This window comes from Leptinotarsa decemlineata, unplaced genomic scaffold, assembly GCF_025532065.1.
Source record: "Leptinotarsa decemlineata unplaced genomic scaffold, Ldec_3_MD MMD2_tig00078346_RagTag_RagTag, whole genome shotgun sequence".
NCBI classification, from domain to species: domain Eukaryota; kingdom Metazoa; phylum Arthropoda; class Insecta; order Coleoptera; family Chrysomelidae; genus Leptinotarsa; species Leptinotarsa decemlineata.
In genome coordinates, this window is record NW_027412724.1 from 13,362 (window position 1) to 41,285 (window position 27,924).

General features: G+C 33.9%; 2 protein-coding genes across 2 annotated transcripts; one reads left to right on the top strand and one right to left on the bottom strand.

Moving 5' to 3' along the window:
- Positions 1 to 195: 195 nt before the first annotated feature.
- LOC141487042 (uncharacterized) lies at positions 196 to 1,519 on the bottom strand. The gene is made up of 2 exons (XM_074185809.1): positions 1,080 to 1,519; positions 196 to 1,016 (listed from the first exon to the last, which is right to left on the bottom strand). The coding sequence occupies exons 1-2, from the start codon at positions 1,517 to 1,519 to the stop codon at positions 305 to 307; spliced, it is 1,152 nt and encodes a 383-aa protein (XP_074041910.1). The 3' UTR covers positions 196 to 304.
- Positions 1,520 to 10,929: 9,410 nt separating this feature from the next.
- On the top strand, positions 10,930 to 27,921 carry LOC111518279 (uncharacterized). Its single transcript, XM_074185856.1, has 11 exons — positions 10,930 to 10,982; positions 12,925 to 13,020; positions 13,081 to 13,214; positions 14,553 to 14,893; positions 18,312 to 18,601; positions 18,655 to 19,235; positions 19,288 to 19,427; positions 19,583 to 19,790; positions 22,759 to 22,922; positions 22,975 to 23,089; positions 27,688 to 27,921. Exons 3-11 carry the CDS (start codon positions 13,123 to 13,125, stop codon positions 27,833 to 27,835), a joined length of 2,079 nt encoding a protein of 692 aa, XP_074041957.1. The 5' UTR covers positions 10,930 to 10,982; positions 12,925 to 13,020; positions 13,081 to 13,122; the 3' UTR covers positions 27,836 to 27,921.
- The last annotated feature ends 3 nt before the right edge of the window (positions 27,922 to 27,924 follow it).

Sequence of the window (27,924 nt, forward strand, 5' to 3'; positions counted from 1 at the left end):
CTATTTTTTTATTTTTTAAATTTTCTTCACATGAAATTATTTACAAGTGATTAGAGAACACAAAAATTGATGTGAGGTATTTGTCTAGAAGAACTTGGAATTGAAATAAAAAAATAATAATGATAATAAGAGGAAGTGAAGAAAAATGCTCCAACCATCGCATTGTTCAATGTGTACCAAACCAAAAAACAGTGTACACCCTTTATTTCACTTCCTTTTCCTTTATTCAATATAAACTTAACAAATATAAACTTAAAACTACCATAATTAAATACTCCTAACTAACCTAAAACTAATCTTACATTTACACTTCATCTACAAAAAGAGTGTCCATAACTGTCACTACTTTTTTGTACAGCTCTATCGAAGAGGTCTTTGCTTTACACCTTTCCTGCAGAGATGCATAATTCCGATCTATTTCGGCCATTTCCTTTTGGAGTTCCCTCCGTCGGTTATCCATTTCAGCCATTTGTCGCTTCATGGTAACCAACTCGGCCTCGCTAGATCGGGCAGCTCGTTCTGCTTTCTTGCATCTCTGCAGAAAAACACTCATCTTTTCACTAACCTCTCCGATAGGCTGTGGCACCAACACCTCAGGATCCGCCGGTGTCGCTGGCAGCGGTGGTAGTCGCGTCACCAACGGCGACAATATCACCAACTCCGGAGAAGGACTCCTCGGAATTTCCACTGCTGCTGGTGCTGCTGCTGGTGTGGAGGCCCTCTTACGAGAGGTCGAAAAACTACCTGCATAAGGATTAGTCCTATTGCAAGTAGCTCGGTACTTTGAAATAGGACCAACCTTTGCTGCAGGTCGTTGGCAAACCTTCTTCACAGCCCTGACTTCCTCCTCCTCCTCGAATAAGTCAGGGCTAGAAGATCTGCACCTAACTCGCGAACGCGAAGTGGTTGGCTGGTCAACCGTCACCGCTCTCGAAGATGCTGCCTCCTCCTGGTCAGCGGACACCGGCAGAATAGACGCCACAGCATTATTCACCTCCTGTGTATTGGTTGCCATTCTGAAAAAGAAGAAATAATACAAAGTTAGTTGATATAAAAAATAACATTCCTAATTTACTTACTCAAATATCAAGTTGGTCGTTGGAACGTACTGCCTTGTTGTGGAGTGGACTGCTCTCGATGAGATGACTTCTCGAACTGAATGTTGTGGAGTGCTCTCCGGAGGGTATCGACTTCGATGCGTGAGCGGTGGGAAAATGGTGGGAGCGCACATGCGCGATGAGGGTAGGGGTGTACATGCGCAAATGTTGGGAGTCGGGGGGCGGGGCTTCGGGGAGGGGAGGGGCGGGGCTTCGGAAAGGGGGCGGGGCTTCGGAAAGGGGCGGGGTATCCGAAAAGTTGGTGGCGACGGGGGGGGGGGGGGGGGGGGGGGGGGGGGCGTGGCCCTAACGGGCCCCGCCCACTGCCTGGGCTCCGCCCAGGTGGGTGGGGCCTCCGGCCCCAGGTAGGCGGGACATCTGGAGAGACATCTACGCCCTCTTCGCGCGCGCGTTCGTAACATAATATGCAACCGAACACCTAACCTAACGTATTAACGTATTAACGTAACCTAACCTAGTACGCTAACCTACCGCTATGCAACCGAACACCTAACCTATCGTATGTATTAACGTAACCTAACCTAGTACGCTAACCTACCGCTATGCAACCGAACACCTAACCTAACCTAACCTAACCTAACCTAACCTAACCTAACCTAACCTAACCTACAGTAACTATTAACCTAACCTAACGAGGGAATACTAACCTAACACCTAACCTAACGTAAGTATGCAGCTAACCTAACGTAGCTATTAACCTAACCTAACGAGGGAATACATTCACCATGTTGGTTCCATTAATACATCATCAGTTGGTTTTGGTTTTGGTTGTATTATTCTATGATTTGGATTAATGTTCAGTCCTGGATATCCCAGTCCACCTGATGATGATGGCCTGACTTTATAGTTTCTCTCCAAAACTTCTTTATGGTTTTTCTCCAATACTTCAACTCTCTGTTCCAGTACATCATACTTTTTCATTGTAGTCCCTGTTATGTTTGACATAGCATCAAATTTTTTATTTGTAGACGCTGTTATGTCAGACATTTTTATGTCTACATCACTTGTAAGTTTGTCAAATTTACGAGTGAAAGTTATCCGAGCCTCTGCAATTTTATCGTTAAATGCTTGCCGGGCGTCCCGAGCAATATTGCCTATTGTGGATTGTATTGCAGCTTGTAGGGCTAGAAGTATAACTTCCTTTGCTCCATTAATTTCCCCCTCAAGATATGATACAGTTACACAATCACTCTTGTCAATTGGTTCACTTGTATTTTTCAATATTTTCCTTTGCATGTCATAATGACCATCTTTTGTTAATTTAAAACCATTCCCAGGAGGACCTCGAATGACATTACCACCCCATTTTCTTTTTCTACCAAACTTATCGATTGTTTTAGACATTGTGCACTCTACGATGATTCTCTTCAAACTGATATTTCTGTCATTTACATTATACTATATATTGCAGTAATTGATTAGGGAAATAGAAATAATACAAATAAAATTTTAATCATTTTATATTCATTACAGTAATACATATACATACATACATAATACATTAATATCACATTACTTCTATCATATATTATTAATTATAAATGGCTACATAAATATCAATATTGAATTTTCCGGTTTTGAAGATATTGAATGATATTTCAATCATTGATCTCGGCAGATAATAAATTAATCAATTGATCCAATGGAGTCTCCTGAGATTGTGATTGTTGAATAATATTACTTATCCAACGAATGTTCTCATTTGGATCGTTTTCATAAAATTCAATATCATTATGACCCCAAGGAAGAGTGTGGGTAGTATTCGGAATGATAAATCGTTTATCGTCGTGATATGATAATGCAACTTTATTTTTTAATTCAGTATACATATCATGTAACACGCTTCTAAATGAATTCATCTTTCTGAATATCATACCACCTTGTTCGACGATTTTTTGATAATCTTCGCATGTCAATTCATTCTTTATTACAGATCGTTTAACCCCTTTGGCTTTCTTAAATTCACCATCAACAGATTTCACATAATATGCTTTAGCACCTGTACCATAAAAACTCATGATTGGATCATTTGGAAATTCATCTTTGAAGTTACCCAAGACTGAACTTGTTACTGGAATATTGAATTGGTTAACTATACTGTAATTGGATGTATCAAATCTACTTATGTTAGTTTTTATGAATTCATAAAAATTTTCTGTGTTTACTTTAAGAATGAGCGAGTCGGTATCTGTGTAAAGTAAAGAGACATTTTCATCAAAGTGTTGTTTGATGCATCCATAGAAAAAGTCATACATGACTGTTTTAGATAATTCTAATATGGAAAATCCCAAATATAATGGTTTATCGTAATGAACCTTCACTCTACCCAATTGAATGGCAACGAAATTATCAGTGAAAATTGAACAATTTTTGAAATTTGGTTTGGCTATGAGAGTGCTGGCACCTATATTTTTCTTTATATTTTCCCAATGTGTAACGAGTCTAACATCAATTCGATTATCTACATTCTCCATTGTCTTTCCATACACCGCATTATTCATTAGTTTATAGAAATCTTTAACAGATTTGTTGTTAGACCTATTACGCATTTCAGTATTAAGATCTATATAGGGTTTCATCCAGCATGATTGTTTGAATTTCAATACTCTATGTGTATTCATTACAATCAATCCATTTTTGACAGCTTGCTGTAGATTCCTATAATGAACAATATATTTTCTTTTATCATTCAAATTTGGAATTAATTTGGGAATTTTCGATTGTGTACGAGGTGGTATTATTTTTTCGACTAAAAATGGAAGGTCAGAATGTTTATCATGCAACTCTTGTGGATAATGAATGTCCACTTCAAATACATACCCATACGGACTATCAGTACTCACATCCATCACATCGAGATTAAGAATTTCATTTGGTGTCAACCATGTAAATTCACTTGTTGGTAGAGGTTGTGACATACTGTGACCGTATAGATTTGTTGCATCTAAATATGTAATGAATGTGGAAGGTTCGTTGGGATTATAATTGGGTAAAAATCTATTATTTGCTATATGTTTCCTCTCGCTACATTGACTAATTCCACCTCGTATACCTTTTTGAAAAAAGTGAATCATATCAATGTCAGTTAGTAATTCCAATTCAACATTAGTGAACTTCAACATGGCATCCCATGATAATCCAGGTGCAGTGTAATATTGTGCCGGATCTAAGTTATATATCTCTAAACTTGTGGTGCGGAAGTTTTCAAAAATATCACATAGTAGCAATACATCCGACTTCAAATACAAATCAGAGTATTCCCCCAAATTCTGACACTCGAATAAATTCCAAACTTTTCTAGCCCTATCATAATCAGTTTCCGATATATGTTCACAATTGAGTGTGTCATAAAACTGATTTTTTGTCGGAAGTAATGGATAATTCAATTTGTCAATGTCATCAACAAAACTATATGGAAATACACCTTTCTGTCTCATCAAATTGAATTTCTCAATTTGTGGGAAATGTTTGTGCATCTCCAAACATTGATCGGAGGTCAAGTTTGCACCCAACTTCTCCAACGAATTAGTCATAAATTTATAACTATCGATAAATCTCATTTTGAGATAATTCTTCCTAACCACACCATCTTTATCGGTATAGCTGTGTGTGAAGAGATGCTTCGTGAAAGATATATATTTCTCTTTAGTTTGCGGGATAACATCAACTTTCTCTTTATTCCTATACAATTCTTTTATGAATAAATGACAATCATAACCACTTAAATTATGAAAAATGATAGGTATGAAGTTTGGTATTTTGAAATTTAAATTACATTTCGAGTGAGCGGCATGTGATCTTTTCTTTCCTGTGACATGACAATGATCTCTTACTTTGACTTCACCATCAGTAAATGCTTTATTACATATACCACAAGTTCTGGCTGCAGCAAACTGTTCTTCTTCTTCGTCAGTTTGTGTATCCATCGGTTTAGGGTTTCTGAGATGATTTTCATGTATCTCTTTCAAATCATCTTCAATGCTACTCACAAATTTCTGAGCTGCATCTACACCCCTATATGTAACAAATTTTGACAAATCATCATTATATGAACACTTTATCAAATAAGCAAATGAATATGGGGCATGTTTGAATGTTTTAATCGTGTATGAACTTTCAGGATTTGGCTCATTCACATGAATCGGTTTAAGCACTGATTCAAAATCAGCATACACTACAAATGGCACCCTCATTTGCCTCTCAAAGTTTTCAAACATTAGTTTATTTTCCGCAACCATTCTACCATATTTATTGATCTTTAAATTAGTAGTTGGTGTTGTGGTACTAATGTGATTACAATCATACATATTATGACGTAAAAGCAATCTCTCATCAGAAAAATATATCAAACATCCGTCACAAAAATATTTTTTCTGTCTATGAGCTGATAGTTGATTAGAAACTAATCTTGAAAGATCTTTGATCCAACAATAGTGACCATTACCGGAGTCATCAGTTATAAACAACAAATTGACATGTCTCCGGAGTCTTCTCTGTGAGTATCGCAATGGACCAATCACTTCATACTTCATTTTACCCTTCTCAAATGTACTCTCTAAACCGTAAACATTAATTGAAATATCATTCCTATCTTCGAATATTTCGATACTCTTATTATTAACTTTAACCGGAAAATCCATACCTGTGACATCTAAAACAGTGGAAAAATGTGGATATGACGTAAGTTCGGACACTCGACTATCTGCAGGATATAATGCTGATGTTATAGCCCAAGCAAAACAATATTGATCTTCATTACGAACATTCACAACAGCTTTCTTCCATTGAATACATTGAGGCAGCTTCACATATGAACGTCCTTCCAGTGGACTGTATTTATTAATGTTGACCTCGAGAAACAATATTTTTTCACAAGTCCAACCTGAATTATAAAAAAAAAAATATTACTATTCAATCTTATTGAAATTTTTAAAAAATAAATACCTGAGTCGCGATCCTGGAACTCAGTCGTTTGAGCCACAATTACATCACGGAATCCATCAAAAACAGCATTCAAATCTGAAGATTGGTCCACTATTTTATTTTGGGAATTAAATGACTTCGTGTCCCTCGAATCATCAGTCTGAAGAATATAATTCCCAAAAACTTCCATATTCACCTTGATGCTTTTATGGATCCTGATGGCTGATTCCAGTAATTCAATGACCTTCTGCCTAATCTTATTGAAAAATGACATGTAGTCACTGGTTACAATCGAACTCTCCACCCTGTATGTAGCAATGCGGCAATTGAATGCATTCGTTATAATTTGAACACCGTCAGACAATTGAACACATGCATTATTTTTATGACTCATGGTTCTTCGGTGAGAATTCACTTGGCTCATAGGAATTGTCACATTACAACAATTGCACGTATACATAGGTGTTGCATTATCCACTCTCACCCGTTTCACTGCAGGCCCTCCTTGGCAACTCTGGAGCTGATGCCGACGAAGATTATCACTACGAGTGAAAGATTTACCACAGTCACAGGAATACATTTTATATAATAGTTCTCACTAACTCACTTGATGTAAACTGACATAGCCAACACTCGTACGCTTCTTAAATACACTCTGATAGGACCCGTCAAGACGTCATAGCCAACCCCACTTCTCAACTACATGCGCCAAGATTACCTCCCAACTGAATGCGATAACAGATGTCGATATACGAGCAAGCAGTGGTCGTTGCGGTCTCGGAGAGGGTAGACGCTAGGCAAACGGTCCTCGGCTGCCGTTGTGTCACCATCGATAGCGGGGCTAGAGCGACCTTCATCGCTTCGGGAGAGGTGAGGGCAGACCGATGAATACGCATTACTCTGCCACACGTCGTGGAGTGAACATGTCGCTCTCTAGCCGTTGAACGGTTATTGCTGTGACGTCACTCCACTACTAACTTGGTGCCCTAACACCGATGGAGCATTTACTACTTGGAGGATCTTCGAAGTATGCAGACGTATGTTTGTACATAGACAAACAAGCACATGATGAAACCCTGTACCGTGCATTCTCCTACACACACACACACACATAAACACACAAAATCTCATATGAAAAAAAAATCTGAACGATCCATGCACCAGACACTTCAAGGTCACAACGCCTTGACTTCACTGCACAACAAAAAAACTTCACCAAACAACAACCAATAAAAAAAGCAATTAATACGTCATAGTGGTGGGGGGAGGCCGAGAATCAGCTGTAAACAACTACTAATATCACTGTTTTCATAGATCCAGTCGATTGTTAGCTCTATCGTTGTGGTATTGTGTTAATTGTACCTAAACTCGAGTAAAAGTTATAATTAATTTGAAGAAAGGTTGGTTGGATAACAGAATCAATGTTTTCTTAAAAAAACAATTGTTTTTTGTCGACGTTTCAAATTTGATTAAATACTTCTGCAGGGCTCGAAAAGTAGTTTCTTCGTGTTAATAATATTAATATTTTAAAAATCATCAGACATACAACGAACATATTAAAAAATGAAAAACCATCGAAATAAATAAATTTTCAACACAACACCAACACAATACGAAGAAATTACAAAAGATATAATAATGTCTTTATTTTTTATCCGAAGTCCAGCATTAATACTTATCTGCTTAATGCTTATCCGAGTACCATTTACAAATAATCTATATTATAAACACTTTTGAAAGCAAATAGAAATAATATAGTTTATAATTCTACTTGAATTACACACATGAAGGTAATATACATTGAAGAGGGGGAAATCCGTTTACCGAATGAAGATAAATTAAAGAAAATAATCAGAAAATAAAATTAAACTTAAATTAAAAATTTAGAGAACAATACACGTATAATAAACGCAATTTTTCAATAATAGTTTTAGTTTTTTCATACTTGGTTATTGAATAAGATTTTGTATTTTTATTTTCATTATTTGAAATTTCTTTTTATTTTTGAGAATGAATAACTACTGTGCTGTATATGACAGCAAAAGTTCATATTACTTTGGCAATATTGTATGATATAAATAAATTAGGGGAACAATAAACAAGCACACTCATCCAAATGACGAAATCGGCCACAGATAGAATGGATATCCGAGAAGACTTTAGGAAATGGAATGATTTATTCAACTCGAGAGGTATCTTCATTACCCGAGAGTAATGAACGTCAATTAATCCCTAGCCCTAGATGGAAACCCTTGAATACCTTCAATTTCGAGAATTATCCCTTAAATAGTTTTTCTTGACTTTGTAAGATACGTCTGTGATTATTTGATCCATATGTGTTTGAAAGTCCAATTCTTGTGAAATTTGTAAAAATTATTCCAAGGCCCATCAAGATTTGGATGACTCTAGTTTATTTTGTTATTTCAAAGTATATCAAAATGGAAATTTAGACACTTATGGATATTTACAAATGCCTCATAATAATTTTGTGATGTATATATCCAACTTGGAAGTTGTTTTCCAACAATATTTTGAAACACTTTCCCCTCATCGACATATTCTTACAAAAATTGTATCTTTATTTGCAAAAATTCATTTTGAACACCCTTGTGAACATTTTCCATACACTTTTCTCACATTTGGTCCTTTGAGAATATTTTACTCCTTAAAATATTAAAAGATATAGATATAGACATAAAATACTTTGTCTAATTTCCACTTCCTTAATGTATTGATATTAATACGACCAAGGTTTCGGTTTTTACACCATTCTCAAGTATTCTAACACCACTGACCTAAGAGAAATATCGGAGTATATATATCCGAATTTGAATTTCAGTAAATATTCAAAATTACCAGATTCAACATAATAACATCTTTCATAAGTAATAATAATTTAGGCAAAATCATATTCAATGCAAAACCTACACGTGACAGAATGAAGAAATCTGGCATATATAGAATAGAATGTAGTGAATGCTCTGCAGTATATACAGGCCAGACCGGTAGAAATTTCGAAATAAGACTCCGTGAACACGTCGGTGTAGATAAAAAATCTTCTATGTACGAACATATACAAGAAACAAACCACAAAATAGGTAAGGAAAACCTCAAAATCTTACATTCATCTAGTAAAGGAAGGAAAATGAATCAGTTGGAAGCCATGGAAATCAATAAATCAATTAAAAACTCAAAATATAGAACCCTTAACGAAAAACAGATTTGTGTAGGTCTCCACTTTTGAATTTATAAAGATGACAACGCAATCAATCACAGTTTGAAGTTTATGTAGTTGGTATTAATGAATGTAGGTATATATCTTATTACCTAGTCTTGGATATATATACTCCGACATTTCTCTTAGGTCAGTAGTGAGAATGGTGTGGAAACCGAAACCTGCTTGGTCGTATTAATATCAATACATTAAGTAAGTGTAAATTAGACAAAGTATTTTATTTCTATATCTATATCATTTAATTGAAGATGAATTTCCACAAAATAAATAAATAGAAATTCCAAAAATATTAGTTCTAAATCTAGCAAGAGAATAAAGACAAAATTAATTATTTGCCGAACCAGTATTTCATTTTGTCGTTCATAAAGTGTTTGTGTTGAATATTCTTAGATTTTTCTCACTTGAACATTGTATTTTATATTATATACCCCTGAAATAATTTTGGTAATTATATTGTGTATTACATTATTTCCAATATTGAAGTCAAGATTCATTAAAAAGATTTGTCTAGTTCTGTTCCAGAAGTTTTTCATGCACCCTCCCCCGCAAAACAAAAATATTCAAAGATATGAATGAATGAAAATTTCAATATTTTCGGAATATAGTTGTAGAATTTTTTCCATAATATCTGGGATGATATTAAAAATAAAGACGGTTCTGAACTTTTTGTACGTATTGGGCAAAGCCGACCCTAAGATTTACACCGAAATGTCATCATCAAGGCAACGTGCACTGTTTATGAGTAAACTTCTATACGGTGATCAAGGTCCCTGAAAATACCGAATAAAGATCAAAGGCGCCGGTTTGTACTTCCAATTTTGATTATTTACTGTTTACTATTCTGTGGTATGGCAGTTGTCAACAGTTAATGGTAGACGTACAGGTTTTGCTGAGGTTAGAGTAAAATTTTCTGGAACAGTGAATTTCCTGAAAAATAGTGGTGTTTCATTTTTGAAATCAGTGATTGTGTTTAGTAAAGACCAAGCCAGTCTTTGAAGGAATATAAAAGTGAGTCTGGTGACTCTTTTTTATTGTGAGTTATTACATGTTTTCTTGCTTCCCCTTGAACAGTAGCAGTACATAGTAGACATTCGCTTAAATCGCCTTGGGGATTGAGTTCCCGGGTCCCTCAGATGGGATTCCACCAGACATTAATATGTGTAAGATTAATCTAATAAATCCTGCCCAATCTCTCCGTATTTCTCTTCACCAATTTCTCCCTTGCATAAGAAAGAATAGCCAACTTGGAAAATGAATTGAATATTTCATGCACACAATTCAAACAGGGAAAGGATATTTTGATAGAAGCTGATGAATTGATGAAGAAACTAAATTTAATAAAAACCGAAAAACCTCATACCTACATATTTACTGATTTTGGACCTTTCACAGTCATTGGAGGAAGTACCAATTCAACAAAAACCCATCCTGTGGATCTGGGAAAGAAATTAGATTTAGCAATAATTGCAATGTCATTAGTATCGGATCATATCAAATAGAAGTGACATTCACCACCTATAGGGAGGCAAATCCTTTCTTACTAAATAAAACTTTTCTCTATCAGGGTTACAGAGCTTACATTTTTCAGCGACTACTCACAACGAAAGGCGTTATTAGGAACATTGGACTCACTATAACTGCTGAAGAGTTCTGTAAAAATTATTGACGTCCAGCGATTGGATAGAAAACTAAGATCAGGCGATAAGGTTTCATAAGTATCTTTTTATAGTGTAGTAGTGATCTTTGAAGGTCATAAAAGACCTTATAATAAAAAGTTATTTTCATTTATCTCGATTGTTGATTGTTGTCTTCCAATGTACGAATTGCCTTTGTTTTGGTCATTCTGTTTATCTGTACACAGTAAAGATATGCTGTTCCAGGTGTTAGGAAAATCACTATTGTTGTAATAAACCTATTAAATGTATCTTTTGTAATGGTCTATATGAGGCAACTGATCTCAAACGTAATTTTCACAGAAATGGATACACTTCTCCTGACCTCCCAAGATCTTCTCCAGCTGCAGATGCAAATAATCCGGAATCTTTAGCCAGGGTGGTAACCCTAAGGCAAACATCACAAACCAAACACTATAGAATGACCCACTTCAGGATACGATGTTACCTTACATAGAGAAGCAATACTCAGCTATCTGAAAAGTGCTTTGTCCAAAGTAACTAGTACACACATTTCTACCAAATTGTACTATTTTTCTATACATACAAAACAGTATATTTTGGGGGTTGTTAAAAGTGGTAGAGCTAGTGAGTGTGGACTCCTAGTCATATGCATTTCATGGTAATGAAAAGATGGATAAACTTGCAGTACTGGAAAGAAATGCCTGTCTCACTCATCTACCTGAATTATAGTGAATTATATCCTCATCTCAAGCATGAGCTCTGGACTGTCAAGTACAAGAGAATTGGACTGTACAAAGTTACTAACTACTTTTCAGCTGAGTTTCATTGTCTGACCAATGAACATCTCCATAAAATAAAATTAAAAACCATGATAGTTGTTACTGTAGTCCGCTTCAATTGTTAGTGGTTTAAACTTGAATGCATAATTTGTGCATCTTTTTGTGGTAATCAAATGCTGAGTGACTAGTGTCTAGTTCCCCAAATTGATATTTATATTACAGACTGGATTTCTCATTTTTTTCCCAAGTGGGGATGGATTGTGCTGTCCAGATTCAATTTACCGTGACCTCACTTGACTCCTGAACAAGCAGTGAACTTTTTAGCTTATAGTGATTGGGGAAAACCGGAAAACAGGCCATTTATATGTATGGAATCGAAGTCAATGACGCATTTTCTATAATATTCCATTCATAAAGAGCTCAGTGGGCAGTCTTTGCAACTTAGTGCCCGCTTGATTGGCTTCAACATGAATGCAGCAAATACAACTGTGGTTTACCTTCATCATTATCTTACCCAGTTTTCAAAATATTATTTTTGGTCATTAAATATAGTGTGGCACTGTAGCTATCGACTCATGCCCGAAAACAGGCAACATTGCATTTCTTTTTTGAAATTGATATATGTCGTTTCTTTAATAATTATGTCACTTTTTTTTCCTTGAGTAATGTTACGAGATACAATTATAGTTCGTGAATTCAAAACGCATTCTTATTCAAAACGTTGCAACATATAGGAATACTTTGAATTTGCTTAAATATTGTTACGTTTCCTATTAACATACATAGAGGTAAATCTTCATCAGTATGTGTGCAGAGTGAAATGTCTCAAAATATTTATGGTTTACCTAAAATAATTTTTTGACGGCTTTTCCCACAACAGATAAAATATTATCTCCAAATTAGTATCATCAGGAGATGACTAGAACTCTCGTTGTCTCGTCTCTCAACTCTCATTTTGGGTCGTAGGTTCCACTTCTATCTAGCAAGCCAATAGAGATATGTTATTGATATTAGTAACCTTTATGATTTGATTTATACCAATAGCGCAATATCTCAGAAGTGATTCTGCCTAGATACCTAGGTCGAGACATTCCATGTATGCATGTGTCATACATTTAAATACAAAAATCTTCATCACTCACCCACTGTCATCATACCAGATTATCTAGTCCCACCATGATGAAATTATCAACATAATAATATAATCCAGTAACTCAAATACACTTTTTCAGTCTATTGAAAACACTTGTCCCTCACCGGAACAAAAAATAGGGGCTCTTGATACGCTAACCAAATTAGCATCATTAGGCATAGCATTTATTGTTCTGGTAAAAAAAAGTGGATTCATTTTTCCCTAGAGATTCTTGATTCTACTGATATTTTTTCAGATTACTGAAGTGAGAGTAGAAACCTTTGCACTAATTTTTGGAATGGTTAGAATATGTGCAGCAAAAAACTGCAGTAACACATCAAATTCCACCAAGAAACATACTTTTTTCAAGTTCCCAACGGATTTAGAAAGGTTGGTGACTAAGTGAATAACTTTCCAAGAAATTAATTTTTGATGTTGGGTATGTTGAAGAGAACTTGAAACCCCACAGCTCTTTTTATGGAAAAATTAATGAAGTAGCAGATATGTTTTGTATATTTGTTTGTCAGTTGAAATTATCTAGTTCGTTGTGACTAACCGTCTGTCATAATTTGGTAAAACACTTACTCACCCCTCCCCCCTTTTCACACTGTAATATTGATTCTGTCAGTTTCATAAATCAGATATTTCAAACTCAGTTTTTCAAGCAAAACTTCATTGTGAGATTTTCACAATGAAACCTCGTTTTTGTAATACTGTCCAGTAAAATATAAGAAAATAGGTTTTACTGTGCTAAGTCCCTATTGAAGAGTACAAAATCCGGGATAGTAGGCCGTGGTCGAATAGAACCTGAAGTACCAAACGTTTCGTCTGCTACTGCGGCAGACATCATAAGTGATATGTACATTTATTGCGAGGACGTCCTCGGCCTACCAGCCCGAATTTTGTTTCCTATAATCATACAGCGAAAATCTCACAATGAAGTGTTACTTGAATAATTTATGGATTTTCATCAAGTATCGATCAATTCCATCACATATCAATCTTTCAGATATGACAAATGATTTTTTCTAATTTTGTTAATATTTGAGATTAGCTGGCTGTTTTGGATAAATTATTGTCTTCCAAATTGTATCTGAAGAAAAATTTGGTGCATGATGTGCACATGTTTGTAGAGGATTTTTTTTATGTATTTTGTTTTCCTTCAGAAGTTTCCCACTTTCTATATACTGGTGGAGGAGTAGAAAACCAAAAGGTTTTTTCCCAGCCTTACTTTTTGTAAAAAGTTATGAAAAAAAATTACTTTCCATAAATGATTTTAAAAAAATCTGATTCCAGTTGTTTTTAATTGAATTCTCATGGGAGATAGCTGCTATCATTCCAAGCATGAAGATATAAACATTTTTTTCAGCAGAGATATGCATCGGCAACTGATGTTTGGGCATCTAAATGGAAAAAAAAATGAGTGTGCTGTTGTTAGTGAAGCAAAATATTAGATCTATATTCACAACTAGCTGGATGATTTCAACTATTTGAACAAAAATAAGTTTAAATATTCATCATGAATACATACTGTTTTACAAGTCACATTTGATATTTCAATAATGATTTCTGTATACTACATTACAAATCTTTGTAAATATTGTAAAAGAAGGTATTTTTATGGTATGTTATTTTAGTTAACATTATGTGAATATTTTTAAATTGTATGCGCTTATTTTTCGTGATACATGTTGAATATTTTTTCTTACACCTCACATCTTTTTTTAGGGCAAAACAGTGGCTTGAAATTTGTAAGAATGAAGTGCAGCAAACAAAGTTGAACCAAATATGTAGCAATTATAATCATTTTGCTATATGCGATGTTCATTTTGAACTATGTATGTTTAATAATTTGATGAAAAATAGGCTCGTATCGGGGGCTGTGCCAACTATTCTTCCAAAAACTGATTCTATTATGGAGGATGAGGTCGTTTCGAGAGCTTTGCCAACCATTCTTCTAGAAACAGATACTCCCATATTTCATTCATCTGAGAATGTTCACATACTGGAAGAATCTATTACTATTAAGGAAGAGCCGATATCAATCAGCTGTTCTTCCATTAAAACAGGTTTGTTCAAATTTACTATCACAATAACATAAGATAATTTTTTGAATAATCGTAAAATTTTTACACGAAATTGTAAAAAAAATGTTGAAGTACTTGTATACAAAAATCTGTTGATCTGCTGAGGAAAAGTCAGGTATTTTGTGTTAAAGTAGATTGAGTTTTTATATAAAAAAAAAACAAGTATTTTTTTACTTTTATTCTGTCTACTTATTTCAGTTGAGTATTCAATGACCCCAACCCTGATTTATTAACATGTAACATATTCTTCGATATCTCTTTTGGAAACGAGTTCTAATTCAAATTGATTTCAGTTGATACAAACTGTCAATGGTAGATTTATTAAAAAATAAAGGAATTTAATATGATTGGGATTTGAAATTTCATTCACTCTGAAACTTCTTTACTTCCAAACAAGATAATTGATTCTACTAAAAATGTTATCAGTCAAGTCCTCAGTATTTTCATGGTTTAACTATGGTGACTCAGTATATGAAGTTATCATAAATAAAACCCATGAAAATCGAATTAAAAATTTCAAAATAGCTCTGTTGCTAGACTCAGAAAATATATTCATAAAACGAATAGAATGTCTGAACCAAAGTAGTTGTTATAGATAGCAGTTGAGGGTTTATTAATACCCTCAGAAATCCTTTTACCGCAGGAGACTTTTTTATTTTTTCATCAGTTCTAAGAAGTGCTATATGGAAGACAATTTGAAAACAGACGCTAACGCGAACAATTAGTAGTGTGTATAAGTATGGTTAGCAATTTTTTTCACAAAATATTGAAACCCAAAAACCTAAATCCCTTTATAAAAACTTTCAGAGAGCTAGGATATACGTGGACTGGACATGTACATTCGACCAGCGATTTTTTCATTTTTTTTATGTTGTACATCAATCAAACAAGAGTGGAGTTTTCGTGAATCGGATGGCATATAAATAGAGTTTTTGTATCATCCAGTAATAGACGCCCTAAAATAGTCAACTTTGATACCATTTAACGAATTCAGTATTTCTTTCTGTTTGGGATATCCCAATGCTGGCTCGAATTTGAATAACCCTATATGCGTTTACTGTTCAAAAAATATGGTGAATGTTCGAATGGATCAAAGAATTTGCATCAAAATTCGTCAAGAAAAATGGAATGGAGTGCTTAGAAACACTTGAAATGGTACAAGTGGTACAGCTTTTCACAGAAGATGTGAATGACAACGCTCACCCTGGACGCCCCAGCACATCAACAACCGATGAAAATTTCGAGAAAATGAAGAAAATTGTAATGAAAAATCGTCGAATTACTATTAGAGAACTTGCTAAGGATGTCGGCATATCAAGTGGCTCATACCATGCAATGTTTTCGGAAATTTTGGGCATGAAACGTGTGGCAGCGAAATTTGTTCCAAAATTTCTGAATTTTGACCAAAAAAATCGTCGCATGAGCATCGCTCAGGAATTGTTGAATGGTGTCAACGGCGATCCAGATTTGCTTAAAAGTGCATATCAGAACTGCTTCTGAACATTACTCATGCTGTGGGCATATGTATATTTCTGTATATATTATAGTTTATGAGTGTGTTATTGAGTAAATAATATATATGCATATTCAGTGGCCCCTGGATTGATGTTATGAAAGTGATGTGATGGACTAAAATGTTTTGAAGTTTATTTTAAGATTGTGGGATTGAGCTCTGTTTGAAGAGAAATTAATTATGCAACTTGTTTCAGATCTTGAAAAATATATTTTTTTCAGGCAATGTATCTTTTTGTTCATGATATGTAAAAATGTTACTGTCAGTCAGGGTTCTGGACAAACCACAGCTGCACAACAGCTCTTTTGAATGTTGTAGATGATTCACATTGTTGTGTTGACAATAACAAACTTTGTCTTTTAGTATGACTGGACTACTCTAAAACATTTGATCGCATTAACTACTTCCTATTTCCGGCGATACTGAAGTACCGGGGTTTTGCCTGTAGCGTGGTAACTCTGTTTGAAACTTATCTGCTAAACCGTTCTGAGTGTGTCATACTCAATAACAAAAAATCGACTACCTTTAAAATAAATGATGGGGTTCCTCAAGTATCGATTTTAGATTCAGTTCTCTTTGTTTTATATACTTCTCAGTTCTCACAATGCCTACTTTATACTTCCATGCATTGTTATGCCGATGATACACAGTTGTATTTACAATTCGATGTGAATTTACTCAATACATTCTCTTGATTAAATGAGTTATGACTCATCTAAATCTTATATCATGCTCTTCGATAGGCCAACTATAAAGAATTGAATTATTATTTCTATCGATGGGTTTCAATTACTAAATAGAGACGTCACGAAAAATTTAGGCCGTTAATATCTGAAGAAATAGGGTAGGATCCATGTCTATTGAAATTTAATATTTGTGTTAAGTGCTGTTTTCTATTTCATTAGGAAGATTTAAATAAATTATTTGCACTTCCTCTTACACCACGTTCAATTTTTCTAAGAGAATCTTATGATCAACACTATCGAAAGCTTTTAAGAGGTCCAAACACATTGTCATAGTATTTTTCCTTTAATTCAGTGAATCATATATGTGGTGTTCGCCGAAAAAAGGTACCTACATAGTGTGTCAAAAAATGAGTTTCGACTTAACGATGGTTTCGGACACATGAAAGCATACTCTTTCACGTGAACTTCGTCTTGCGAAAAAAAAAATACGCCTTTATTTAGTAATCGTATGCCCAGAGCCATTCGCCAAAAAGCTACGCCAAAAGGTACGACATATTCTTCAAGATCTACCATGCTGATGGAGAACTATTCAGTTGTCTATCATTCAAATTCTCCTCAAACTCAGCATACTTTATTTCACAATTTTCTTATGTAATATTTAAACTAGAACTTGATGAAGATTCATTTTCATTACATAACGCATAATATATACCATTAACCGCTTCGAACTCTTTATCTAAAACCTCTTGATTCTTTTTAAAATCGTTACTCACGATGAAATTCTCACGAAAATCACGTCGCAGATTGAAGGAATGACGACACATACACCCAGACTAATGATATCAAGACCTTACACTCCACTGAAGGTGTGTTCATAGTAGTAATACACTGCAAAACTTTAAACGTGTTTTTCTTGAAAACTTTTTTTATACACTATATATCTTTTATCGGCGAACACCATATATTTCTACCAGAGCTTGGTACATTGCATTTATTGTGGAGTATCCTTTCTAAGGCAATTTTGACAGCCAGATGCGACAAAATTTTTCTCTAAAAATGAAATTTTCTTATTTGTTTGGAAAAGATTCCATGATTACAGTGACCAATGAAATTATTCTAGCAAGAAAACCTTCTACTGATACCATAATTTGTGAAAAAATTGTTTTTAACATATTTATATTTTCTGAATATTTTTCCCTAGAAATTAAAAAAGAATGTCCAGTGGAAGATTTTGAGGATCATGAAGTGAAAAGCTGTCCAAAGCAAAGTAATTGTCAAGAGAACATCTCAAACCCCTATGAAACTGATCCACAATTTCATGAAAAACAAGAGTCAGATTTACCTAGTCAGATTCAACATAGAAAATTAGAAACTGTATCATGTCGAATATGTTTAGTTGCTCTGGATCGCAAGAAAAGCGCTCCTCTCTCGGACAAGTGTCATCCTAAGAAAACCATAAAGCAAATGATAAGATTTTGTATACCTCATATAGTAAGAAAATGTTCTGCAATAATTTGAATGGTACTTATATTTCATTTTCGTAGAATTTTAGACTTTCGGACAAGCATTTTATCTGTAGAAAATGTCTGAAGAATCTGAGATTGTTCGTTAAATTTATCGAGGATTTTTTAATAGTGGAGGAAATTTTGAAGGAAAGAAAACAAATAAAAGAAATTGAATTCATTGAGGTCCCAACCGTTACGGTCACTAACGATGAAACATCAGCTGAAGTACAATCTAAGCCTGCAGTAACTTTAGAACACGATTTTTCCAAATTAGAAACAAGATCTGCACCAATAACAGTCGAATCGAGTCCAATGACAATCAAAAGAGAAATATCAGACGATGATAAACTTTTGGGAGAAACTCCAACCATTATTGAAAACATTACTGCTACCCAGTATATTCCTCATAAAATTGAAAATACCTCACTAGAATATTCTTGTGATATGTGTAACAAAGTTTACCTCGAATCCAATAAATTATATGATCACCAAAAAAAGATTCATGGAGTTGAATGTAGCGCTGGGTACGATTGTCACAGTGGCAGTTTGCATTTCGCAAACAAAGATATGGAATCACATTGGTATATGCACATCGGTTATTGCCAACACTGCCAAAAAAGGTGATTATTATTTTTCTGAGATTTTTATTTTCTTTAATGTATCATTTTCCAGTTTGCCAGCTGCATATTCAGAAAGCTGTAAATGTAAAGGACTATATGAAAAATCTGATTCACAGGATGAAGAAATTATTCGAGATGTTGATGGACGTGAAATCGATCAAAATGAACCAAAACATGTTTGCGAAATTTGTGGTATGTTGATTTTAAAAATAGTAGATGAATCTCTAGTTGCTAGCTTTATTTGTATTTATCAGATTATAATTCATATTCTAAGAAAATGAAATAATTGTGAGATGAAGGTGGGTGAGTATCGTATTTGATAACAATTCAAAGAATGAATTTTTCAGGACGCTGTTTTAGTCTAATATCAGATTTGGAAAGTCACCTAAGATTTCATGTTGAGTCTAAAAGTTTTACATGTGATAAATGCTCTAGATCATTTAGAACAACGAAAATTCTCAATTTTCATAAATTGTATACTCACGACAAAATCAAATCTAAATGTAAATTTTGTGGAAGAAGAATGTGGAACTCTATGTTAATGAAACATTACAAGTAAGTTATAATAAAAATAACCAATTTCTTGATATACCTACTGTTGCTGAGTTTGAATTGAATATTTTTCTTATGATTTAATTAAATTCAGGGCAAGATTTATAAGTAGTTCAAACGCTCCTGGGTCCAAAAGTTCATGCCGCCCCCTTCTAACTATTACAAGAGGCCTTTAATAGATCTGAGGCAATTGCTCTACCCCACTCTCTGAGGGTTTACTCCTATTATTAATCATTTTAAAACTATACAGGCCGTTTCTTTTATCATGTGGTAACATTGCTATATTCTAAACCGTAACAGATACGAAGACGATTAAATGGGAAAAAAGGTAACTGTCATCGGGAACAATACAATGGTCGAAGAAAATTTACGGGGACTCTCGCCCTTCTCGAGTTATACGGGGAAAACCAAAAATGCCGTTTTTCGTTTTTTTCGAATGGAATTGTTATTTCGGAGAATATCAAAACATGGAAAAGGAAAATGTTATGTGTACTACAAAGTGTACTATGACTACGTAATAATAAATATTTGATAAAACATTTCGTGTCAACATGGCCATCATCAACTTTTTTTTAAAAATATGGACCTGTCTTTTCTATTGCAGATATTGATAAAGCGATAAATTCACAATCCAAGGGTATATTACACTTGATATTTTTATAGCGTTTCATTTGAAATAACCACCATCATCAGTGACAACAATTAAACAGAAAAACAATTAGTTTTATCATGAACTCTTGGGAAAAATGAAACCAATACAAAAAATCAAACCTAAATGGCAATCTACATTAAATGCTCGAATTGACGATCTCTTTGTTGAATGCACATAAGTTGTCAGTCCAATTTGTGTGACAATTTTATAGCATATTAGGTGTATTACTAATATATGCATCTCTTATTTTTTGTTTGAGATGGTCGATATCTGTACTTGGTGTATGTATCCCCACACAAAAAATCTAAAGGATTAGGATCTGGGGATCGAGTTGGCCAGTTAATTGGTCCATTGGTCGGTCGGTAGCCAAGCGGTTCGACGAAGCACCCAAGCGGGTGCTTTGTTCACTCACTCCAATTGACTGCCGTGTTGGTCGGTGGTTCAAGCTCTAGTCTGAACGATCGATTTTCACTTGCTATCGTCCAACCCGTGTTAGGAATCACACGTTAAAAGGTAAGACCTCGTGAATCCTTAGCTCGCACAAGTTTCGACTTCTGAGGGGTGCAACAGCTGGTTAACGGAAAAACATATTTTAAACAGATTGTTTCCAATCCATTTTATTGGGAATATTGCATCTAAATGTTCCCTTATTATTGCTGCATTATGGGGAGGAACGCCGTCCTGTTGAAAATATTGTATTTCATGGCGGAGTATTCAGTGGCAAATCATATAAGTAGCCATCGAATTCATTGAATAGAAAATGAAGATACATTTCACTATTCAAATGATCATCGTAAAAGAAAGGGCCAAGAATGTTTGTTCCCACAATTCCCAACCAAACATTTATTCCGAATCTTTTCTGGAAATTGGTTTCCAATTGTATTATTCCACCTATAATGGATATTTCTGTTAAACCTACCAGTTATTACAAAAAAACAACTATTTGGGAGAAAAAAATTTAAATCAAATAATTAATGCAATCGATATAAAAACAATGTATTAATACATCCGATAAGTCCGATTCTTCGTCGCTTCCACTATCATTTTTTTGTATGAAGATGGAGAAGTAGAAAGTCAAAACCTTTCTTTCCCAAGATTAGTATTTATATATTCTTTGATTATGTCGAAATTTTCAGAAATGCTTCTATACCCTCAATCGAATAGAGCAATTATATTACTTTTTCAGTAAATCCTAGCATAAGTGTTGAGAAACCATGAAAAAATGATTTTTTTTTATGAAGTGAGGAATGTTTCGGATTTTGTTAATGTAGCATCCCAACAACTTCAACTTATTCACAGTACAAAAGCACTTATGATGCACTGTTTGGAACCTTTGGTGTAATAATGAATATTACTAGAGTTTTTTCCCAACACCAAATCGCTATTTTCAACACCTCGACACGTGTTTCGATCACCAAGTGATCATCTTCAAGAGGAAGATTAAACTGAAGATTAATCTTCCTCTTGAAGATGATCACTTGGTGATCATCTATGAATATTACTGGAGTTTTTTCCCAACACCAAATCGCTATTTTTAACACCTCGACACGTGTTTCAATCACCAAGTGATCATCTTCAAGGGGAAGATTAAACTGATGATTAATTTTCCTCTTGAAGATGATCACTTGGTGATCGAAACACGTGTCGAGGTGTTGAAAATAGCGATTTGGTGTTGGGAAAAAACTCCAGTAATATTCATTACAAAAGCAGTTCAATAAACTTTAAAATTGTATTATAAGTGTATTCCTATTAATTGCAAGATTTGTCTTTTTCAAGAAAAGTATTCTGAAATTTTTAGGTTACTCTTAAAGTGGAAACTCCTCTTTCCATTTTGATCGGGGGCGTATCCCTCACGTATATTAGTCGTTCTATAAAAACATCTTAGTAACCAATCTATTCAGTGATCTTGTATGATATGTTGTATGGTCGAAGGTTGTACATGTCTGAGGTGTACTTGAAACCAAGACCCTGATCCCCTATCTTGGTAAAATAGAGACAATAACGTTGAAAAAGATTTTTTCTCTAGAGGAAGCGGCAGTGCACTGAACCTGGATTCTAAAAATTCTAACTCACGAATTCTACAGAACTTTCAGGAATTCCATTCAAATTTCCATGCATCAATATTCGAAGATATTTGGCAACCACAATTGTGATTAGTCTTGCATGTCTTTCGAAATGGTCCAAATTTTCCACCTTTTTCTAAATCAGTTGTAGAAATTTGAAAGACTATATGAGGAAAATATCATGTGGTATAGGGAACCCCACAAATGTAAAATAATATCGATTTTTTTGTAGAAAACAAGTCAGTTATTATTTTAGGTCTCATCATTCCAAACAGTTGACATTATTTTGTAAGATATGTCAACAAGATTTTATCGGAAGAGATCTGTATAAGAGCCATCTTCGCAGTCATTTTTTGAGAGGCCAGAAGAAGTACACAAATAGAAGTAACGGTGATACTGTCAGTAGAAATGAATTAAATAGTGAGTTTATCTTGATATATTACTGATATATTTTGATATATTTTATTTTCAGCCAATGGTAAAAGACTGGGTCGAGCTGAATGTGAAATATGCTCTCTTACATTTTCAAGCGATATGAATCGAGATGAGCATAAAAAAATTCATGAAGATTCATCCTACAGTAATAGGTATTTTAAAAAACTATAAATTACTTTGTTGATGATAAAAACTAGTTTAAAAATGATAACTTGAACTACGAAATTCTACTGCACGAAACTGATGGTATTGGTATTGGCACTGTATCTTGATGCAACCTTAAAATTATGTATGCCGAATTATGGAAGGCAATGTCCCATGATTTGCCAAAAGTAGGCTCGACATTCTATTCTGCATCAGGACATCATGTGCTGAATAGATTTTGTCAGGAGACCTATACTTTCTGTGAGGCATTTCGTAGTTTGACAACTTTTTATAAATTTAACTTTTTTTGACATTAGTACAATAAGAAGACGTTTATTTTATTTTTTAAGGAATTTATATTCAGATCAATAGAATTTCAACTAATAAAACCCAGTAATTGTAGAGACTTATCAATTATAGAATTCATATGAGTTATGAAAGTTAGAGATTTGTCAAAGATAACACCCAGGTCACGAGCCTCATCAATGCTACTTAATTAATATTTATTCAAAGAGTAAGTAAACTCGATGGCTACTTTCTAGAGAAAACCATGCGGTGATATCTTTTCATATTTTAAATCATTCCATTCTTATTCCTCCAGAGCCACAACCCATCAAAGTCCATCTGAAGTTTTCTGCAGTTTTCAGATTCAACGGTTTTCTTGTAAATTTTAAGATCACCTGCAAATAATATAAAACTTGAGTGTTTTATTACGTTAAAAAAGTCATTAACATAAAAATTTAATAATAATGTACCAAGATATGATCCTTGTGGCACTCCTGATACAACGCTAATGAGATGTTCTATGAAATTCTTCAAGCATACAATTTGTGTTCTATCAAGCAGATAACTTTCCATCAACGTGTCAGATTATATGGAAACCCAAAATTATCCAGATAAAATTACATTAACTGAATGTTCAAATTCAAAACCAATATTCGGTCATGCTAATGAATTAACAAATTGGTAAGAGTTGATTTTCCGTCAGTGAAACCGTGTTGACGATCATTGATAAGATATTTACAGTGTCAGCATAGATGCCCCTCTATGAGATCCTCAAGCAAGTTGGGTAGTATAGCACATATCCATTATAGAAATTCCATGATAGTTTTTTACATCGTTTCTCCAGCCATTCTTGAATAAAGGTGTGATGTTAATAACGACATTTTAGGCAGAATATTATCTGAAGCGGCACGTTGGGGTTATTATTTCCAATGCTTCCAAAAAATTCATCTCCCTTTCTTGTTGGAAGCATTATAATAATCCCAGATTCAAAACCCTCAATGATCAACAGAACAAAGAATGATCTTAGAAATGAGAAATGCAACTATACATACATACAGAGAAATGTCAAATATAGCATTATGAATATTTACAATAAATTTCCAGTCACTCAAAGAAATCTTGCAATTTCAACAATGAAATGTTGTTTGAAGAACTACCCTGTAGAAAAACCTTATAGCTTTCTGGAATTCTTAAATGATAGGATGCTAACTATATTAATGTTATTTATATATGTCCGATTTTATATATATTTTTTTGTCTTGTGTGATAATATTGATTATGTATGCAAAGCTTTGATTTGTTATTCAGTTGTTATTTATTACTGACATGTTCCACACTCCTTGGAGTTTTTATATGTACATTATATGTAACCGGAGCAAATAAAGATCTATCTATCTATGAATTTTTGATAACAAAGTTAGGATCCATTGGTAGTTGTACCAACCCACTAGTATAATTTTGTAAATAATTATTGTTTTGGTAGTAGTGCTGATAATTCAGATAACATTTTGTTATTTCACCTACTATTTCATTGTATATTCAAAAACTTGTGAAAACACTTTAGTCATTAAAAAATAGTCTAATAAACCGACACTGGTCGTAACAAAAAAAAATCGTAGTAGAAATCAGACGAAAGTTATTTTGTTTATCATATATTCAAAATGAATTTCTACAAGGTAAACTATTTGGTCATAACGAAATGAATGAGACCAAAAAACGGTATACCAATGGAAGATTTCTTTTCATTTTCGTCAGTGGTTACGGATTCAGCTGTTCTCTGTGTTGAATATAAATTTCTATTTCATGTGATTATCGAAAAGAAATGGTCTTTGAATAACATTTGGAAGAAAGTTATTGGTGATTAACGGGATAAACGAATAAAATGTATCTGTTACTATGTGGTAGATCATCATGGAAAATGAGAAATGAAACTTACTATGATTTTTTACCACTTTCATTTGTAATTACCGTTAGTGCACATTCCTACTATAAGGATATTTTCAAACTAATACAACAGTCAAAATTGAAACTCATTTTCTGCCTTTTCTCAGGTACAGGTGGTAATGGATCTGAAATGTCTGATGGTATGGGATAGAAAGAATTGATTACAATTCTTTCTCTTAAATTGAAACTCTCTGTTTTCAATGTTGAAACTTTGGTCTGAATCTGAAACTGTGTTGTGTACAAGAGCTAACTCTGAATATGTATTATTATTGTCAAGAATCATTTCAACTTCCATCAGAGGCATGGAGTCATTGAATTTCCCGAATCAAGTGTCCTTGATCCAAGCTAAGAACATTCTGTGTATCTGAAATATCAGATTCTTCAGAGTCTTGAACCTTAGACCAAAATTATAGAATTTATGGGGCGAATAACTCAATATTATATATCAGTGGACTTACTTTTATCAAGATAAATTGGTACTGAAATAAAATGTTTAAAAGCTCGTCAATAAAAATGGTTCATAATCAACCAGTTAGTTAGATAACTCAAAATCGGCATATTGCAATATGTGACTCGTGAAAGAAGGGATTCAACCATCCTTCAAAGCGTTGGGCGTCCATGTCTTCGTGATAATCCCCCGTTTTTTTGGATAAAAAAATTACTGCACTATCGTCTAAAAAGCCACTCTCGCTACCTATATGGGCGACAATCAGTCGTTGCCCTTTAACCGTTGGTCCGCGTAACCCTTTTGACAAACCGTCCACAAATACTTGACGATAACTAGTTACAGTAGTATCTTGCCAGATCTTAGATGCTGTGTGACCAGCATTCACCCACGTTTCGTCCAGATAATAAATCTTTTTGTGAGCAGAACACATTTCTCTAATAGAGTGAAGATATTTCCATCGCCATGAGACTACATCTTCTCTTTCTATTAAGACAGATTTACGGGATCGTTTGGCATATATAAATTTTAAATCTTCTTTTATTATTTTCCTTAACTTCTCTTTGCTCTATTTTGGAATGAGATCATTACCTTTGTCCTAATGAATTCGAGGGTTGGCGCTTTATTCTAAAAAAAAAAAAATGAATGGTATAGCTTACAAAATTTTTCTGGTACTCGTCCAATTCAATTTTTTCTACCACGACAATGTACTTTTGGAGCTTGCACAATCCCAGTCACCTTTTTTTCTCGTACAATGCGTTCAATTGTCGACACGGATATTCCCGTTAAAAATGAACACTGAGCTACAGCTTCCACTGTACCGAGTGTATTTTTTAAATTTTTGTACACTCTACAGACAATCTGTTTTTCTTCTAACGACATAAACTTCCGCTTGGACCTGCTACGGTATCCATCTTAATACTATAAAAATAATAAAATTCAATGATATTTTTCGGCTATTTGTCAGTTGTTTACTTACCTCAAAAACTATTTTGAAGTTGATGTATTTTGAAAAACACTTTATTGTGAGATTTTCACTAGAACAGATTAACAAATCCGCAACACGTGTTTCGCTGCACAGTAGCTTTTTCAAGCGTGTTCACTAACAAACTGAATTCTACATACATTGTGATTTATATATTTATACTTATTGAAATATTACCATACCTAGAAACTAATAATATTCTAGGAACTGATTAATGACAGTTATACCTGAGTTTAACGAACATTTATACCTGAGTTTAATGCCTAGGTCAACTGATTATCTCATAATAACCTGTGAATGTGATGAAAATCTTTGATAATGTATTTTGAAAAACAAGTATCCGCCAACTCTATCTTATATTTTAAAGTTAATAAATATAACAGTCTATTTGATAAATATAATAATATATATTTAATAAATACAAAACAAAGTCACCTTCACAAGAAACAGAAACACTACGCCTATGCAGATAAGAACGCTTGATAATGAAGAAACCGAATGACTAGTTATGGCATTTTAAGGACGCAAATATAATAGACCTGCGAAGTGTTGATCAGTTTACCGATGTTTCAAAGTATTTACCGAACTGGTTCATCTATTCGCTATTACATCCTATCGATATGCAGAAGCTATCTTGTTACGGGGGGCAAATTTTATGAAATCATCTTTTCAATTATTTACAATGGCGATGCATAGACAATAAAAATGGCCCCGGTAAGAATTTAGTTCTAACATTTAACATTGTTGCCGTTAGCTCTCAGTTCAATTTGTATATGAGTTACCTTCAATTGAAAATTGTTATACTATAGATGGTACCTAACAGCATGTTACAAAGCGAGCATAGATTCAAAGATACAACACCAAAGACTCGCATTATTTAAAAAAATATACTGTATTTGGAATTTCTATTAATAACATTGAAGGTTTAACCACTGTTATTTTTTTAGGTGTGATATTTGTTTGAAAGTATGCAAGTCAAAAGAAGAACTAGCAGAACATATTGCACGTCATAGACTCTTTAATTGTTCATATTGTGAAGAACAATTCCCACAAAGAGATGCATTGAGAGAACACATTTCAGAAAACCATCAATAATTAATTTCATATTGTAGATATTTTTTATTTGATAATGAATGTAATATTCTGGATATGAATCAATGAAAAGAAATATATTTTCTGAAGAT

Excerpts from the sequence above, each read along its gene's own strand:
- LOC141487042 (XM_074185809.1), bottom strand. The coding sequence starts at position 1,519 with ATGTTACGAACGCGCGCGCGAAGAGGGCGTAGATGTCTCTCCAGATGT. Across the intron at positions 1,017-1,079 it reads ACGACCAACTTGATATTTGA|AATGGCAACCAATACACAGG; the intron begins GTAAGTAAATTA and ends CTTCTTTTTCAG.
- LOC111518279 (XM_074185856.1), top strand. The coding sequence starts at position 13,123 with ATGGTTAGAATATGTGCAGCAAAAAACTGCAGTAACACATCAAATTCC. Across the intron at positions 13,215-14,552 it reads TTCCCAACGGATTTAGAAAG|GGCAAAACAGTGGCTTGAAA; the intron begins GTTGGTGACTAA and ends ATCTTTTTTTAG. Across the intron at positions 22,923-22,974 it reads CAGTAGAAATGAATTAAATA|CCAATGGTAAAAGACTGGGT; the intron begins GTGAGTTTATCT and ends TTTTATTTTCAG.